Source organism: Chaetomium tenue (assembly GCF_020726465.1).
Source record: "Chaetomium tenue strain MPI-SDFR-AT-0079 chromosome Unknown F5144scaffold_6, whole genome shotgun sequence".
Classification (NCBI taxonomy): Eukaryota; Fungi; Ascomycota; class Sordariomycetes; order Sordariales; family Chaetomiaceae; genus Chaetomium; species Chaetomium tenue.
In genome coordinates, this window is record NW_027117334.1 from 2,350,409 (window position 1) to 2,364,509 (window position 14,101).

At 56.0% G+C, this 14,101-nt stretch overlaps 5 protein-coding genes across 5 annotated transcripts; 2 read left to right on the forward strand and 3 right to left on the reverse strand.

Moving 5' to 3' along the window:
- Window positions 1-465: 465 nt before the first annotated feature.
- On the reverse strand, window positions 466-1,604 carry F5144DRAFT_582848 (uncharacterized protein). The gene has a single exon (XM_066789521.1). It carries the CDS (start codon window positions 1,436-1,438, stop codon window positions 542-544), a length of 897 nt encoding a protein of 298 aa, XP_066640000.1. The 5' UTR covers window positions 1,439-1,604; the 3' UTR covers window positions 466-541.
- A 551-nt stretch (window positions 1,605-2,155) lies between these two features.
- On the reverse strand, window positions 2,156-3,148 carry F5144DRAFT_356973 (uncharacterized protein). The gene is made up of 2 exons (XM_066784357.1): window positions 2,485-3,148; window positions 2,156-2,417 (listed from the first exon to the last, which is right to left on the reverse strand). Exons 1-2 carry the CDS (start codon window positions 2,768-2,770, stop codon window positions 2,188-2,190), a joined length of 516 nt encoding a protein of 171 aa, XP_066640001.1. The 5' UTR covers window positions 2,771-3,148; the 3' UTR covers window positions 2,156-2,187.
- A 1,685-nt stretch (window positions 3,149-4,833) lies between these two features.
- Window positions 4,834-6,556, forward strand: F5144DRAFT_550838 (cytochrome P450; the record flags this gene model as incomplete). The annotated part of the gene is made up of 8 exons (XM_066787657.1): window positions 4,834-5,046; window positions 5,186-5,292; window positions 5,349-5,508; window positions 5,566-5,678; window positions 5,727-5,910; window positions 5,965-6,126; window positions 6,185-6,374; window positions 6,444-6,556. 8 exons carry the CDS (start codon window positions 4,834-4,836, stop codon window positions 6,554-6,556), a joined length of 1,242 nt encoding a protein of 413 aa, XP_066640002.1.
- A 2,084-nt stretch (window positions 6,557-8,640) lies between these two features.
- F5144DRAFT_495766 (uncharacterized protein) lies at window positions 8,641-9,982 on the forward strand (the record flags this gene model as incomplete). Its single annotated transcript, XM_066786119.1, has 4 exons — window positions 8,641-8,987; window positions 9,045-9,141; window positions 9,241-9,443; window positions 9,517-9,982. The coding sequence occupies 4 exons, from the start codon at window positions 8,641-8,643 to the stop codon at window positions 9,980-9,982; spliced, it is 1,113 nt and encodes a 370-aa protein (XP_066640003.1).
- A 566-nt stretch (window positions 9,983-10,548) lies between these two features.
- Window positions 10,549-13,620, reverse strand: F5144DRAFT_595472 (uncharacterized protein; the record flags this gene model as incomplete). Its single annotated transcript, XM_066790696.1, has 3 exons — window positions 10,549-11,156; window positions 11,221-11,480; window positions 11,534-13,620. The coding sequence occupies 3 exons, from the start codon at window positions 13,618-13,620 to the stop codon at window positions 10,549-10,551; spliced, it is 2,955 nt and encodes a 984-aa protein (XP_066640004.1).
- Window positions 13,621-14,101: the final 481 nt, after the last annotated feature.

The following is a 14,101-nucleotide window of genomic DNA, read 5'->3' on the forward strand; positions in this document are numbered from 1 at the left end:
GTTTCATGGGATTACGGATATACCTACACTAGACAGCTTGACAGCAAAATAAAACGTTCAAACAAATCTTGCTTCCACTCCCACCTCGGTGCAATTAATCCCCCCCCCCCCAACTTCTCTTCCCACCGTCACTACCTAAATCATCCCACTCTCCTATTCCACTCTGCTAGCTGTGTGGCGTGATAATATCTACAGACGGGCGAATAACCGGAAACGTCCAAAGCAATACGAGGGAGGCGTTCTAGCGTTCAAGCGTGGGCGCGTCAACGCCACCCAAGGCAGCAAGCACATGGTGCGTGTCAGGTGATGGCGGCATACGCATACCCATGGTTTCCAAACAACCGGAAGCGAAGCGGGGATGTGCTCAATGCCTATCCTGCACCGAAAGAGAGAGAAAGCGCATATGGTCCGTCCACAGACAGATTCCGGCGCCACCCGCCCAGCTTTCTGTCACATAGGCAAGCCACCTCAACATGTAGAAAGCTACCGGCATGTCTCAAGTTATAGAGTACGTCGTAATGGATCCGTCGTCCCATCTGCCTCAACCCCCGCTGAACTCGGGCGTGTGGCCCGCAAGCCTGCGGCTAGCGCGAGTCTCATAGGGAGCTTTCATGGGTTGTTGGGCCGGACGTTTATTTTCTTTGGGTGATGCTGCTTTTTGGGCGTCCTTGCGTGGGTGCCTCGGAGTGCGAGCTCCCTTTCGGGATGGGTGGCTACGCCGGCTTTTTGTGACGCCGGCGCTCCTTGTTAGTGTTGGAGACTGGCGTGTGGCGATATGGCGCGAGGGCTGTGGTGCTGCGGCCCGATTCTCTCCGTTGCCCCCCTGTTCATCCATCCGGCCGCGGGCATCCCCGGCGTCAATTGGAGGGGGCAGGTAAGCTGTTTTGGCCGGCGGCCGTAAGTTGGCTTCCCTTGCCTCGGTGGCGGGGCTAGACAGGACTGCTTCTTCTGGCGGTACGGCCTGGGTTGGCTCGATGGCTACCGAGCCCGAGAAAGGTGCTTCATGGAGCTGGGGACCCGGGGGTGTAGGAGGCGGGAGGAGCGACTGGAAAAATTGGACAATCGAGTCTAGAGAGCGATTCCAAGAAAAGTTACGAAAAGCATTCCAGCGCCGGGGATTGTCGTTGAGGACCTCGGTGTTCCAGATGATGGTGCGAGAGACACTGTCCCAAGCCTCCCTCATTTCCTGTAGGCGTTTTTCCCTGCGAAGTGCCAACCTTGCATGGAAGTCGGCAAGGTCCCTGGCTTCATGTGCAATCTCGTTGACGTCGTGGTGGAAAGCTTCGTAGCTCTGGATCCTGTACGGCGCCGTGTTGTATTTCTCGTCCAGGGTCGTGAACAGATCCTCGGCTGTCATCCCAAACTTCCACCACTCCCAGCGCCAGGGCGAGTCGTCCTCAAAATCGGGTCGCCATGGTTTGCGCGAGCCCGCATCCATTTCATTGCGGTCTGGTAGTTGGTACCCTTTGGTGTAAGGAAAAAGGACTGGGGAACCACCACAAAACCCAACGGAATGGAGTTCCGACTCACGGCTTTCTTCTTGCTTGCAGTTTAACTTCCCTTGGAGGAGCACAAGCCAAATTACGACCCACTGGCCAACCTTGCGCAGTCATTTCGCCTTGAACCAACCATTTCACCGGTTGGTTGATTGGCCAAGATGCCGCCTTGCATTCACGCAATGCGGGCCGTAAGTTGTAACCCAGACGCGTATCCTTTCGTCTCAAACCCCGCGTCCATCGGCAGCATGGAGGAAGAGTGGAGGGTCTAAGAAGAGGGGCCAATGTTGGGACTCTCTTAGTATCGCGGTGCCATCCCTCGCCTAGCCGGGCTGGCTGGGGCCAGACGCATCACGACTTCTCGGGCACTGTTTGATCAACAGATACATTATCGCTACGGCAGTGCAAGGGTGTAATTAGGTACCTATGTACAGTTGGTTGGAAGCCCTCTAGCGTGATTTACATCCCAGTGCCGTCCAGCTGGATCCTGCCCGCAAGAGGAACGTTGGTAGTCTTGGTGTTCTTTCTTTTTTTCTGTCTTTCTTGTTTGTTTATAAAAGAAAATCCAAATCCACAGAATCTACGAGATCTACCCGCGAGTTTTGAACGCCCAAACAATGCACCCTAACTCCATGTACGCTATGCGTTAACTGGCCAAAAATGCCGCCCTACACCACCGAGCCATGTGGTCTTAGGTGCGGACAGCAATCTGCCCTGACTTCTGCCTGTCCGTGGCATCACCGGGGCCCTGCACCCACTCCTTGACCAAGAACTCAAGAAACCTCACCATCTTGAGGGTCGTCTGCTTGGGGGTCCAGTCACGTTCGCAAAGAATAGCGCCGTCGACACCATACCTGCCAAGCCAGATATCATCGGCCACGACGCCAACCACAAACTGCTTGTAATGGTCCTTGGCAGTCCCTGCAGCAGCCAGTTAGCCTCCAATCCCAGGTCACGTGGAACGGAAACCAAAAAAGTAGGTACTCACACTCGCTCTTATCCGGGTCGAGGACCATCTCGAACCGCCTCTCCTCGAGCATCGTGATGCGCTCCTCGACCGACTCGTGCAGGTTGATGAAGTCGACGAGCTCGCGCTTGTCGGGCTCGATCGTGTAGCCCATGGCCAGGTAGTCGCAGATGAAGTTGGCGAAGTGGTCCAGCACGATCTCCTCCTCCCAGCTCTCGAGGTCGCGCACCGACTCAAAGCCGAGCCGCGCGGCCATGCGGGTCCGGTTGCGGGCGATCGCGGACAGGTTGATGACTTCGACGGGCATGGTGGGTGGTTTGGTGGATTATTAAGATATTATTAGATTGTAATGATTGGAAACGGGTCAGAAGTGAAGTCGAAGGGAATGTTGGCTTCTGATGGAGGTTGAGGGAAACGGGACCTGCCCGGGAGATGTTAAAAAGTCGCGTCGAGGGTCAGAGCGTACGCAGGTCACGCGGATTAGGCTGTGAAGATTTTGGATTCTGGTGGAAGTGAGAGTGGTAGCCTGGAGATAAATACAAAAAGCCTGAGCGTGCATCGTGGATATCTCGCATTGTTACCTATCGCCCATGGTGTCCACTGCGCAGTAGCAGACAGTGATGTCACTCAGTCAGTGATGTGCGACGACCATACAAAGCCCGAGTGAGAGGCCACTGATTTCCCATCATGTCGGACGCTCGTTGTTCTCTATTAGGAGGTGGAAGTGGAATTATTTGGCTTTGCGAAGTCGATCAGTCGGTCGTAGCCCGGATTGAAATGGCACGTCGCCGGCAGGCCTGAGAGGGCGGCCCCATCTGCGGCGGCATGCGGTCCAGGGATGGGTTAGCGAGGCGATGCAGGTCGCAAGTGGGGGCCGATTTCCCCAGATTTGAAGTTTCGAGCTTCTCTGATCTGCAGGTCAGAAACAGCCGGCTGCCAGGTGGCTGACAGTGCAAGTGGAACCGCTGCAAGAATTCTCAGGTGGGTCGTGTCGTGCCAGTCTCAGTTGCGGAAAACGAGAGAAGCGACGACCCGCGCACCCGGGATGCCGCGGAGGTAAATAATGCCTCTGCTAATTCGCATAAATTCGGCGCCGCCCCGACTCTTTCGGAGTCTAAACTGTTTGTGTCTTAATCGCCGTTCCACGAAAACGGCAACAGTGGACAACCGGTGCCTGGCGATATTATCGGGTATACGAAACCTCGGTCATGGGCCCCCAAGATTTGAGCATCTCCGGCGTGGTAGTGCAGTGAGTTCCGTGTGCACGAAGCACAATTGAACAAAAGTCGAAATCACGAGCCGGAAGTCATCGCGGTATAACGTATTACGACTTTCAGATATCGCAACATCGCGGGGTGGAAAGTATCAATATATCCCCCTCAGCTCTTGGTTCGCATGTTACCCTCCTCCCCTTATTAACACAAGGTCTCCTGAGTGCCTCAAGTGCAACCGACCTTCTTTCCGGCCTTCGGCAGGAGATATGTCGGGAATGATCGGAGTGCGCTCGGGGAACTGTAGTGCAACTACCTCTGGGCGATGGTGGACGAGATGAGGAAGTCTAGGTTGTGTCCCTGTCCTTGAGCCGCCACCGCTCACTGAGATCAGACCACATCCGCAGCTATCCCTACCCCGCAGACCAAACTCCGTCATGAGTAACACCCCCCCTACTAACGAATAGAAGGCTCGGTAATATTCATGGTTTGCCTTGATTGGAGAAGGCAGTTTTACTTCAAGTTCCACCAAAACGGCCAACCGATCTGGAAACAAATACCTCCAGACCTCCGCGGAAGAACGGCTTCGCCGGGCATCCCCACGGATCCCATCTGATCAAGGCACTTGTAACTTGTCATGTAATATGCGCCCGTGACGTGACCTAACGAGCCTAGGCCAGGGGCAAGACAGACAATGTGAGCGGAGAGGCCCGGGCTCGGGAACTCGCATGTCCGATCAGCCACCTCCGAGCATCATCGATGATGCACTGACGTTGCGCACATGCCGGGTCCCAACGGCCAAGGCGCCTCCCCCAACGTCTATATTAGCTTGGTCTATACGACGCCTTCTAAGCACCATCCGAGCAGTCCAGGCCCAGTAACACTAACACGACATACATCATTTCATTCCTTCATTCCACCCGGGAACCCCCATCCCCGTCCAGCCCATCCCATCCCCATTGTATATAAAAAACACCCGACTCAGCACCCACCTCCACCTTCCCTCCTCTCCCACGTCATCACCATGAACCGCGTATATACCTTAACCGCAACCCGCACCGCCCTCCCCCTCGCCCGAACCATCCTCCTCCCCACAACCACAACCACAACCACAACCACCCACCGCACCCACACCCGCACCATCAGCACAACCGCCGCAATGGGCTCCACCGCCATCACCACCACCGCCACCAAGGACATGCCGTCCTTCCCCTTCCAGCGCGCGTCGGGGCTGGAACCGCCCGCTGAGTTTGCCCGCCTGCGTGCGACGGACCCGGTCTCGCAGGTGAAGCTGTATGATGGGACGGCGGCGTGGTTGGTGACTAAGTATAGGGATGTTTGTCGGGTGGCGACGGATCAGCGGTTGTCGAAGGTGCGTGTTTTTTTTTGGTCTTCCTTTTTTTGTTGGGGTTTTGGGGTGGATGGGATGGGATGGGTTGGGTTGGTGGCGGTGGTGATGCGAGGGATGTGTTGCGGGTTGGAGTGGTTGCTGACTTGACTGGTTGGGATAGGAGCGCTCCCGGCCTGGGTTCCCCGAGTTCAGTGATGGTGGCAAGGCGGCTGGCAAGCAGCGGCCGACCTTTGTTGATATGGATCCGCCCGAGCATATGAGGCATCGGTAGGCTTGTTGAGGGTCTCGCGGTTGCCGGTTGGATGCTGATGTGTTGGTTGTAGGAGCATGGTCGAGTCGTGGTTCACCCCGGAGAAGATCAAGTCGATGGAGCCGTATCTCGACAAGACGGTGAACGATTTGTTGGATCGGATGGTGGCTAAGGGATGCGCCAATGGCCCGGTTGACTTGGTGGAGGAGTTTGCCCTGCCTGTTCCGTCATACGTAAGGCATCTCCCCTCTCCCTCCGCTTGAGAAAGAACTCGGTGTTGATGGAAGCAGATCATCTACACACTCCTTGGTGTGCCCTTCGAGGACCTGGAGTTCCTGACGCAGCAGAACTCGATCCGCACCAACGGCAGTGCGACCGCGCGTGACGCATCCGCGGCGGCCGAGTAAGCATTCCCAGCAAGTGATGGACGGAGTAAAGCTGACGACGACAGTGAACTGATCCGGTACCTCACTGTGCTTACAGACAAGCGTCTAGAGGAGCCCAAGAATGACATTGTGAGCCAGCTGGCGACGAACTACGTCAAGACCGGCAAGCTTGAAAAGGCCGATGCCGTTCAGATGGCCTTCCTCTTGTTGGTGGCTGGTAACGCCACCATGGTCAACATGATCGCCCTGGTAAGTCCTTCCGTCCCAGGTGTGACATAATAACAACCAACTAACCGACCTTAGGGCGTTGTGACCCTGTTTCAGCATCCGGAGCAGCTGGCCGAACTCAAGGCCGACCCGGCGAAGTGGGTCGGGCCCTTCGTCGAGGAGTTGTGCCGCTACCACACTGCCTCAGCAATGGCCATGAAGCGCACGGCCAAGGAGGATGTCGAGATTGGCGGCAAGGTAACGAGCCCGAAGCACCTAGACTGTTGCCCCATGGCTAACCTGTATCACGCTGCAGCTTATCAAGGCCGGTCAGGGCATCATCGCGTCGAACCAGTCGGCCAACCGTGACGAGGAGATCTTCGAGAACCCCGACACGTTCAACATGCACCGCAAGTGGCCCAAGGAGGATCCGCTGGGCTATGGGTTTGGTGACCATCGCTGCATCGCCGAGCACCTGGCCAAGGCCGAACTTAGGAGCGCATTCAGTAAGCAAACCTGTTGTTTGAGGACATTTCCAGATGAATAGAATCAGAAAAGCTGACGATTACCCCTAGCGTTCTTGTTCAAGAAGGCTCCCGGTTTGAAGCTTGACGTCCCGATCAAGGATATTGAATACACACCTTTGCAGCGTGATGTTGGTATCGTCAAACTTCCAGTGACATGGTAAAGAAAAGGGTAGTGCTGGGATGTAGGAGAAAAGTCAAGGTTTCATGTTCAAGAGGAGATATCTCCGCTCATACTTGGCCGGAGGGGTCTCATACCGGCAGTTAGCATAACTATTGGGATTTGCCACAAATATGCAGTGCCATTACCACTAGTCTGAGCCCGATAAGGCCAAAAGCTAAAGGGCAGTTACCCTGGTACCTCCGACAGTCTCTCTTCCATAATATTCTAGAAACACTCCCTTCTTGTACAAGGGTTATTAGGGCACAATGTAACCAGGTTGCGTTGTGGTACTTATCTCGCACTGGAATCGCCATTGGAGGACTGGTCAAAATTGGGCATTTTGCTTTCAGGAGGAGGGGGGAAGCAGTGCCGTAAGCACCCTGGTCGGTGTATTAAAATGGATGAAGGAGTATGCCGAAAGGCCATTCACGATTTTGACTCCGGCATCCGGTGGAAATCAAGACCGAGCTGAGCGAAGGAAATAGGGTGGTTTCGGCAGTTTCTCGTTTCAGCATTCCGCTCGTCAAGATTGGGCACTCAGCCGTGTCTTGTCAACCCATTCATCGCGTTTGTGATGGGGGGTTTCCGGATCTGCCCCTTCTCAGGAGCCTAGCCGCGGCAGTTCGGCGATGTGACGCCCAACTTCGCCCGCACCTTTCTCATGACCAAGTCAGGTTCTTGGCATACACTGCCTCATTTCTGTGTCACACCTTTGTGGAGGAGGTTGAAAGCCAAGAAACTTGCGTCCCGATTAACTCTTCCTTCCGAGGTCTTCCGCACTGGGCCATGGCCAACTCTCTGACATGAGACGAAAGCCACTACGAAGCAACGATGGAAAAGTCTTCCGATCACAGACTTTGCCTGTCGGTACTTCTCGTAACCTCTGTTTGCTAGGGAGTCATAACTGGGCAACGGGATCAAACCGTGTCTTCGAGGGGATAGATTAGCAAACTGGGGCCCCAAAGGCCTGCCTCGGAAAAGGGTCAGCATGGTGTATGTCAAATCGCGACATCGTAGCAAGTAAAAAGATAGCTAGGACGGGCAAGGATATTCATTAACGAGAAGGCGTCTATATGTCTTTGGATGATGCTGATTCCTCTCGCCCGACTCACTCAACACCCCCTTGCAAGAGAAAAGCCACCAACCATCTTCTGTCCTCGGCCACCCCCATTCCGCTCGCGGCTTTTCTAGACGGTTCCATACATTGATCGGGGGCTATTACTACTCTGCCGTGGCACATAATTTAGTCGGGCCAAATCAGCCCGAGAAATGACAGGGTTTCACTGAGCAGGCCAACCACGAGGCCGTAGGGATCATGGAATGTTAAAAGCCTTCGAGAACCCGGTCTAGTCCGTTCTTCCCCAACAAACACATCCCGTCACCCCAGCGATGATAACATGTGATGGCTGGTAAATTGCGATTAGAGGCGCTCATCACTGATGGATGCGTCGACCACATGGCCTTGGCTACTACGCCATCTCCGGGTTGTGTTGCTCTCGGCCCCTTGGGGTTCCAAATATGGTAACCCACACCTTCTACATGGATTCCTCGTGTCTTCTTCGCTATCTCCTGTCCTATCATAAATCTGCCGTACTCTCAGCCCAGGCAAGGCCGCCACCTTAGTGACGTCGTGCTGGGGGTGCTGCTGCAGGCCGACTGGGGAATTTGCCGTGGAAGCGCCTATATCACCCTGCCTACTTCTCTATTTACCCCACTAGAACCCAATCAAGCTCGACCGCGTTCAAAACTAGCTCCGATAGGTCCCAACTTATAGCAACAATATAGAGTTGGATATTGCCCCCATACAACCCATTGGCCCCATGGGACTCGGCACTTTGCCTCACTTAGCCCGAGCGGCAGTTGGCGCCTTAAACGGAGAAGTCCGTGGGATAGCGTGGGGTTCCATGGTCCTCTCCTACATGCGAAAAGTGGTATAAGAGCAGATGAGAAGACGCTCGCGGCTGCATTCAATGTTCCACCGACAGCCGCAACCTCCTCTCCCGCTTCCCCTTGGCGCTGCATCCCCGGTACGACAAGGCTGACAACCTACGTTCCACACATCGACCTCGAGTCAACTAGCCCAAAATGAAGTGGACGGCAAAGTCTGCTTTCCTCGCCCTCTCGGCGCTGGCCGAGGCGGCTCCCCAGTTTGGCGGCGGCGGCGGCCTGACCATGCTGCGATTCGGCTGCAGCCAGGTTGTCATTGACCGGATCGACCCCCTCGTCAACCCAGGCCAAGTCCCCTCGCCGCACGTCCATCAAATCGTTGGCGGCAACGCCTTCAACGTCACCATGCCTACCGACGATGTCTCGCAGCACGCCAGCTGCACGACCTGCCAGTTTGCCGACGATTTCTCGAACTACTGGACCGCAAACTTGTACTTCAAGGCCCGGAACGGGAGCTACAAGCGTGTTCCCCAAGGCGGCGCTGCGTAGGTTTAGTTCCAGCATATAGAAATTGGGGTGTCGGCGTACTGACCTCCTCAAAGTCTCCAGTTTAACGACCGGTTCAGCACCCAGACCCAAGGTGGTATTCTGGTCTACTACGTTTCGGCCCAGCCAGGCAAGATCACGGCCTTCAAGCCGGTCAGCAACCCCCTTCTCCCTCCAACCACCCCATCCCCCATACTGACAACCCCATCCCCCATACTGACAACCCCATCCCCCATACTGACAACCCCACAGGGTTTCCGCATGCTCGTCGGCGACCCCAACATGCGCTCGCGCCCCGACACCAAGCTGAAGCGCCAAAACTGCTACCGCTGCTACACCGGCCCCAACTTTGGCGGCGACGTCGGCGCGCCCTGCCAGGACGACAGCGTCGACTCCGAGGCGCTCCCCAACAAGGTCTGCCCGGGTGGCATCCGCACCAACATCCACTTCCCGACGTAGGTGTCCCTCAAACAAGAAAAAAACACAAAAGAAACAAGGAACAAACAAAACTAACCACTCCCACCACAGCTGCTGGGACGGCAAAAACCTCGACACGCCCAACCACCAAGACCACGTGGCCTACCCAACCTCCGGCCCCGCCAACTTCCTCTCCCTCGGCGGCAACTGCCCGGCCTCGCACCCGGTCCGCATCCCCCAACTGATGTACGAAGTCGTGTGGGACACGACCCCCTTCAACAACAAGGCGGAGTGGCCGGCGGACGGCTCGCAGCCCTTCGTGCTCAGCACCGGCGACCCGACCGGGCTCGGTCAGCATGGTGACTACGTGTTCGGGTGGAAGGACGACTCGCTGCAGCGCGCGATGGATACCTCCGGGTGCTTTGGTGCGCAGTGCGCGAGTCTAAGGACGCAGAATATCGAGGCGGCGCGCGCGTGCGCGGTGAAGCAGGCGGTGAGGGAGGATTATGATAAGTGTACGTTTTTTTACCGTTGCCTCCTTTACCTACTGTGTGCCCTTTTTGTTAGACGGTGCTGACGCATGGTGATAGGGCTCCCCCAGCTTCCCGGCATGAGCATGTAAGGTGGTTGTGATGGGTTAGGAATTGGACGGGGGGAGCGTTGGTAGAGGACGGTTAATTGGTTGTACGGAACACCGCGACGCCCGTTCAAATGTCAACCACTCGGGTGGCGGGCTTGCTTTCGGTAAGACAGACAAGTTGCAGACATCCCTGCTTGTGTTGGTACACTTCTCTCAACGGTGCCAGTTGGTCGGTACTGGGTCATCGTTTCTCTCATTTTGTTGCCTGCCTACCATACAGCTTGGATAGTTGATAGCATTGGTGTAAGAGAGAAGTTATCCTGGTACACGCCTTGCTTGCCCCTGCCCATCCCAGTGTTCAAGGGAAGAGAGGAGGCCGTAGCTTGCTTTTGATGGTGACTGTTTAGTGAGGGGCGCGAGGTGAGGGATGAAGTTTAGTTATTCCATGCTCTAGTTTTAAAAGGGTGGATTTGACGACCGGTTGAGGCCCCCAAGCACCTGGAAAATGCACACTAAGAATATCGGGTTGGGTCATTTGGCCAGCAATAGGAGCAATCCGCTCTTTAACCACCACGGAAACCCTGGTAGTGGCCCCCGGTGTTCAAGTCAGCCCCGAACGCACCCCCGCCCATAATACCAAGGCCTGGTTCCCAACCGCCTCTCTCATACTGCGGGGCAAAGTTGTTCAGGTCGAGCAGAGGCTCGGGGGCGAAGAAGGTGTCGTCCACAAAACCAGAGTCGTCAGGGTTGGCGATATGGCCATGCGGAGCCTCGACGCTAAAATTTGGGTTGCTGAACTGACTCTGGGAAAGGTTGTGGTCTGTTGTCACGGCGGACTGCGGGGTTTGGTAGGCGGTGGACTGTCCGAAATTGTAAGCGCTCGAACCTGGGGTCTCTGGTAGAAAGCTCATCAGTGCTACCGAAGCCTCCCCAGCCGGTAACTCGCTACCCCTTGCCTCCCATGCCCTGAATGCTTTGTGAAGGGCATCCTCGATGATGCGCGGGATGGCTCCCAACGCCAGTTCGTCGTGAGCTTGGAGGTGTCTCCCTGCGTGTTCTTCGGCGGTTCTGGTGAATAAAGTCGGCATCTCGCTCAGAAGAAAGTGCTGGAAGTTGAAACTGACACTGGACTCGGCGGTTGTGGGCCCCATGTCCTCCGCAGCCTCAGGATCTGGCCTCGTATCAGCGACCCGTCCGCCATCCCTCGCGTTCGGGCACCTCATGGAGCCACTTACATGGCGATGGAATTTGTTCGTTGGGGAAGAGCAGCCGGTAGATATCTCTCCATTTCTCCTCGTCCGTCTGTCGCCGCGTAGTGTGTTTTCTCGACTTGAGTTGCTTCTCCTGGTATGCCGTGATATCACCCGGGGGAATGGTATCTACAACCTCGCAACCCGTGACCAACATCTCGTGGTCCGCTAGTTCCCTAGCCTCGTTGAAAGTTCGCTTGCATCTTTGGCAGTGGATCTTGTAATGCCTGCGGTAGAGGTGCTCCCTATTTGACGGGTTAGTCTTGGTCTACCGCGCTGATCTAGGGTTGGCACGCACTTTAACCTGGAGATTGCCGACCACGATCTGATCGCACACACTTCATGGTCCTGGACGTTGTAGGTGAAGGGATCGTGTTTTCTGAAGGGGCATGCAAACCTCTTCGCAGACCCCGAATTACGCTTGGACATCGGCGAAGGAGCTGGATACCCCTCGCCTTCTTCGCCTTCATCCTCTTCGTCCTGGCCGAACAGCCGCGCATTCGGACGGAGGCTGTTGCTTGTCGCGTAACGCGAAGAAGCGCACTTGCGCACACGCCCCGATGACTCTCGGTATTGACCTGAATCGCCGCTTGCGTCGCCAACACACTGCCTGACAAGAGCATCCCAGTCATGGCTGTACCGGACCCAGAGCCGTGTCATACCCCGGTCAACGGTTCTTTGGAACGATTGTCTCCAAACTTTGGTAGCCGTGGGAATACCGCCGGATTCTAGCCATGAATCAGGTTCCGAAAGACTGTCATCAGACACAGCCTCGCCTGTACTGTCACCAAACCCAAGGGAGTCGTCCTTCGTGTGAGTAGACAAAGTGCTGGAGCTCGTATGCGGCTTCACGGACAACGCTGTCGACAGCGCTTGCCTTTGGTCAATTGTAGATGAAGACTCTTCTGGAGTCGCCGATAGACGCGGCTGTAAGTCTCCCGCCCTCCGAAGAGAAATGGGAGGGGCCCCGGAAGAACCTAACAGGGGTAGCGTGGCGACCGCCGGTCGGCCAAGAGCTTTGGCATCTTCAATCTGTTTCGCGGGACTAAGGCTTCGCGAACTCTCAATGCGGCGCAGTGCTTTTGAGCTTGGTCTCAAAGGGAGGGAAAGTGTTGGCAGGCCGCGTCCCAGCGGGCCGGAACTGGAAGGTGTTGAGATGGTCTCTAACGGCCGTGACTTTAACTGAAGCCCTGGAGGTAATGGATGCGAAAGCCGCGGCGGAGCCGTAGGCGGCCGTAGGGGCGCAGGCAATGGTGATATCGGAGACACAACGTCATTCGTGACCTCCTGTTCAGTTGGTTGTAGCTCCAATGGAGATTGAAAGGGACGCTGGGTCGGATTGCTCGACATCGCCTCTGGGCTTCCTACGCCAAGTTTGCTCATTAGGTCGTCGCTGATGTTGGTATTGAGCCGGATCTGAGCGCTGTTGTAGGCAACTTTCACAACCTCATCTGCATTTTGGTCTCCTGCGGGGAAGAGCTCTAGCATGTCTTGCAAGCCGTGGGACTCTCTTTCGTCGGTGGCTCGACCAGTCGTGTCCGAATCCCATAGAAACTGCAGTTTGGCGCCCCTTGACTGTTCCTCCCGTGCGACCAAAGCCATCCACGCAAATGCGACTTTGGGTTGTTGAAGTAACCCCTCAATAACCAAGGTGTGTAGCCATTCGGACTTCTGTTTCCCCTCGTCGTAGTGCTCGCCGACATGCTCAAGGTACTCATTCCGTGAAGAGATGGCTGCGCCGCAGAACCCACAACCCCAGGCACTTCGAGTTTGACGGTACTCGGTGGGTTCGGGAGGAGCTTCGATGGATTCGACACCGTGGTTGGCTTTGAGATGATCGGCAAAGCGTACTGCCTCCGAGAATACCGCCGGGCAGCTCCTGCATAGGTATCGCTCCCGCCGGTTATGGAACTCAAACTCGTGGGCTTTCCATTCCGTCTTTGAGGAGAAATCGGCGTCGCAGAATGTGCAGAAATAGCGGTCTCGAGGGTAGCTGCCCTTCCTGTGTTCCTGATCCATTGGGCTGGTGGCGGAGATGGGCGACTCGATCGAGGACTGACGGACCGAATACCGTGTCGCGGCCGAAATGGTTGACGCCCTGACCGAGAACAGGCTAGGAACCACTGAATCTCTGCTCGCGGCCGTTGAAGCATAGGATACCCATGATTCCCGGACCGTGCCACCACCGGGGGGGAATTCCTCCCGGGGAGCACCGGCGGTCTCTTTCGCGAGGCCAGACAGAGTAGCTTGGCCTGTGCCAGGCATCAAGGGACCAAGGCTTTCAGTGTCGACATCAGTTGAGTTTTCCGCATGGCCCGCTGCTGTTGCCATGTCGTTTGTCGGGGGCCGGGCGTGGTCCTCGGGAGGAGGATATCGTGTGGCCATCTCGTTGAGCTTCAGGGTTTTATGAGACGAAAGGGTTCGTTGGATAGTCGAGGCCGGACAAATTAAACGAAGCGCGTCTTGGGGAGGGAGTCCCAAGAGATATGCTCAGTAGACACTTGCCATATGGAGAGCAAGCAGGCTCGTGTACCCCGTGGCGCCGGGGAAACTGGGCACTATTGCTCATCAACGGTGTCCCGGGAAAAAAGTCTGGAAGCATCGACAAGGTGGTGAACGCCATTGCGTGCAGTTGTTATATGACGTCGTAAATTTGGTGTTAGGGATAAGGCTGCAGGGATTCGGTGAGGGTGCTCATCGCAGCTGCGCACAACTCCCCGGGGGGTTGAGATTCGACAATTGCCCTATGTGCGGCTGACCGACAAGTGCGGGATGGCGCCGAACTGCAGGTCGCTGCTTGGGGAGCTTCCCAGCTTGCTGATTGGACAAGTGCACCGTTTCAGGGACGACATCCAATTACAGCGGC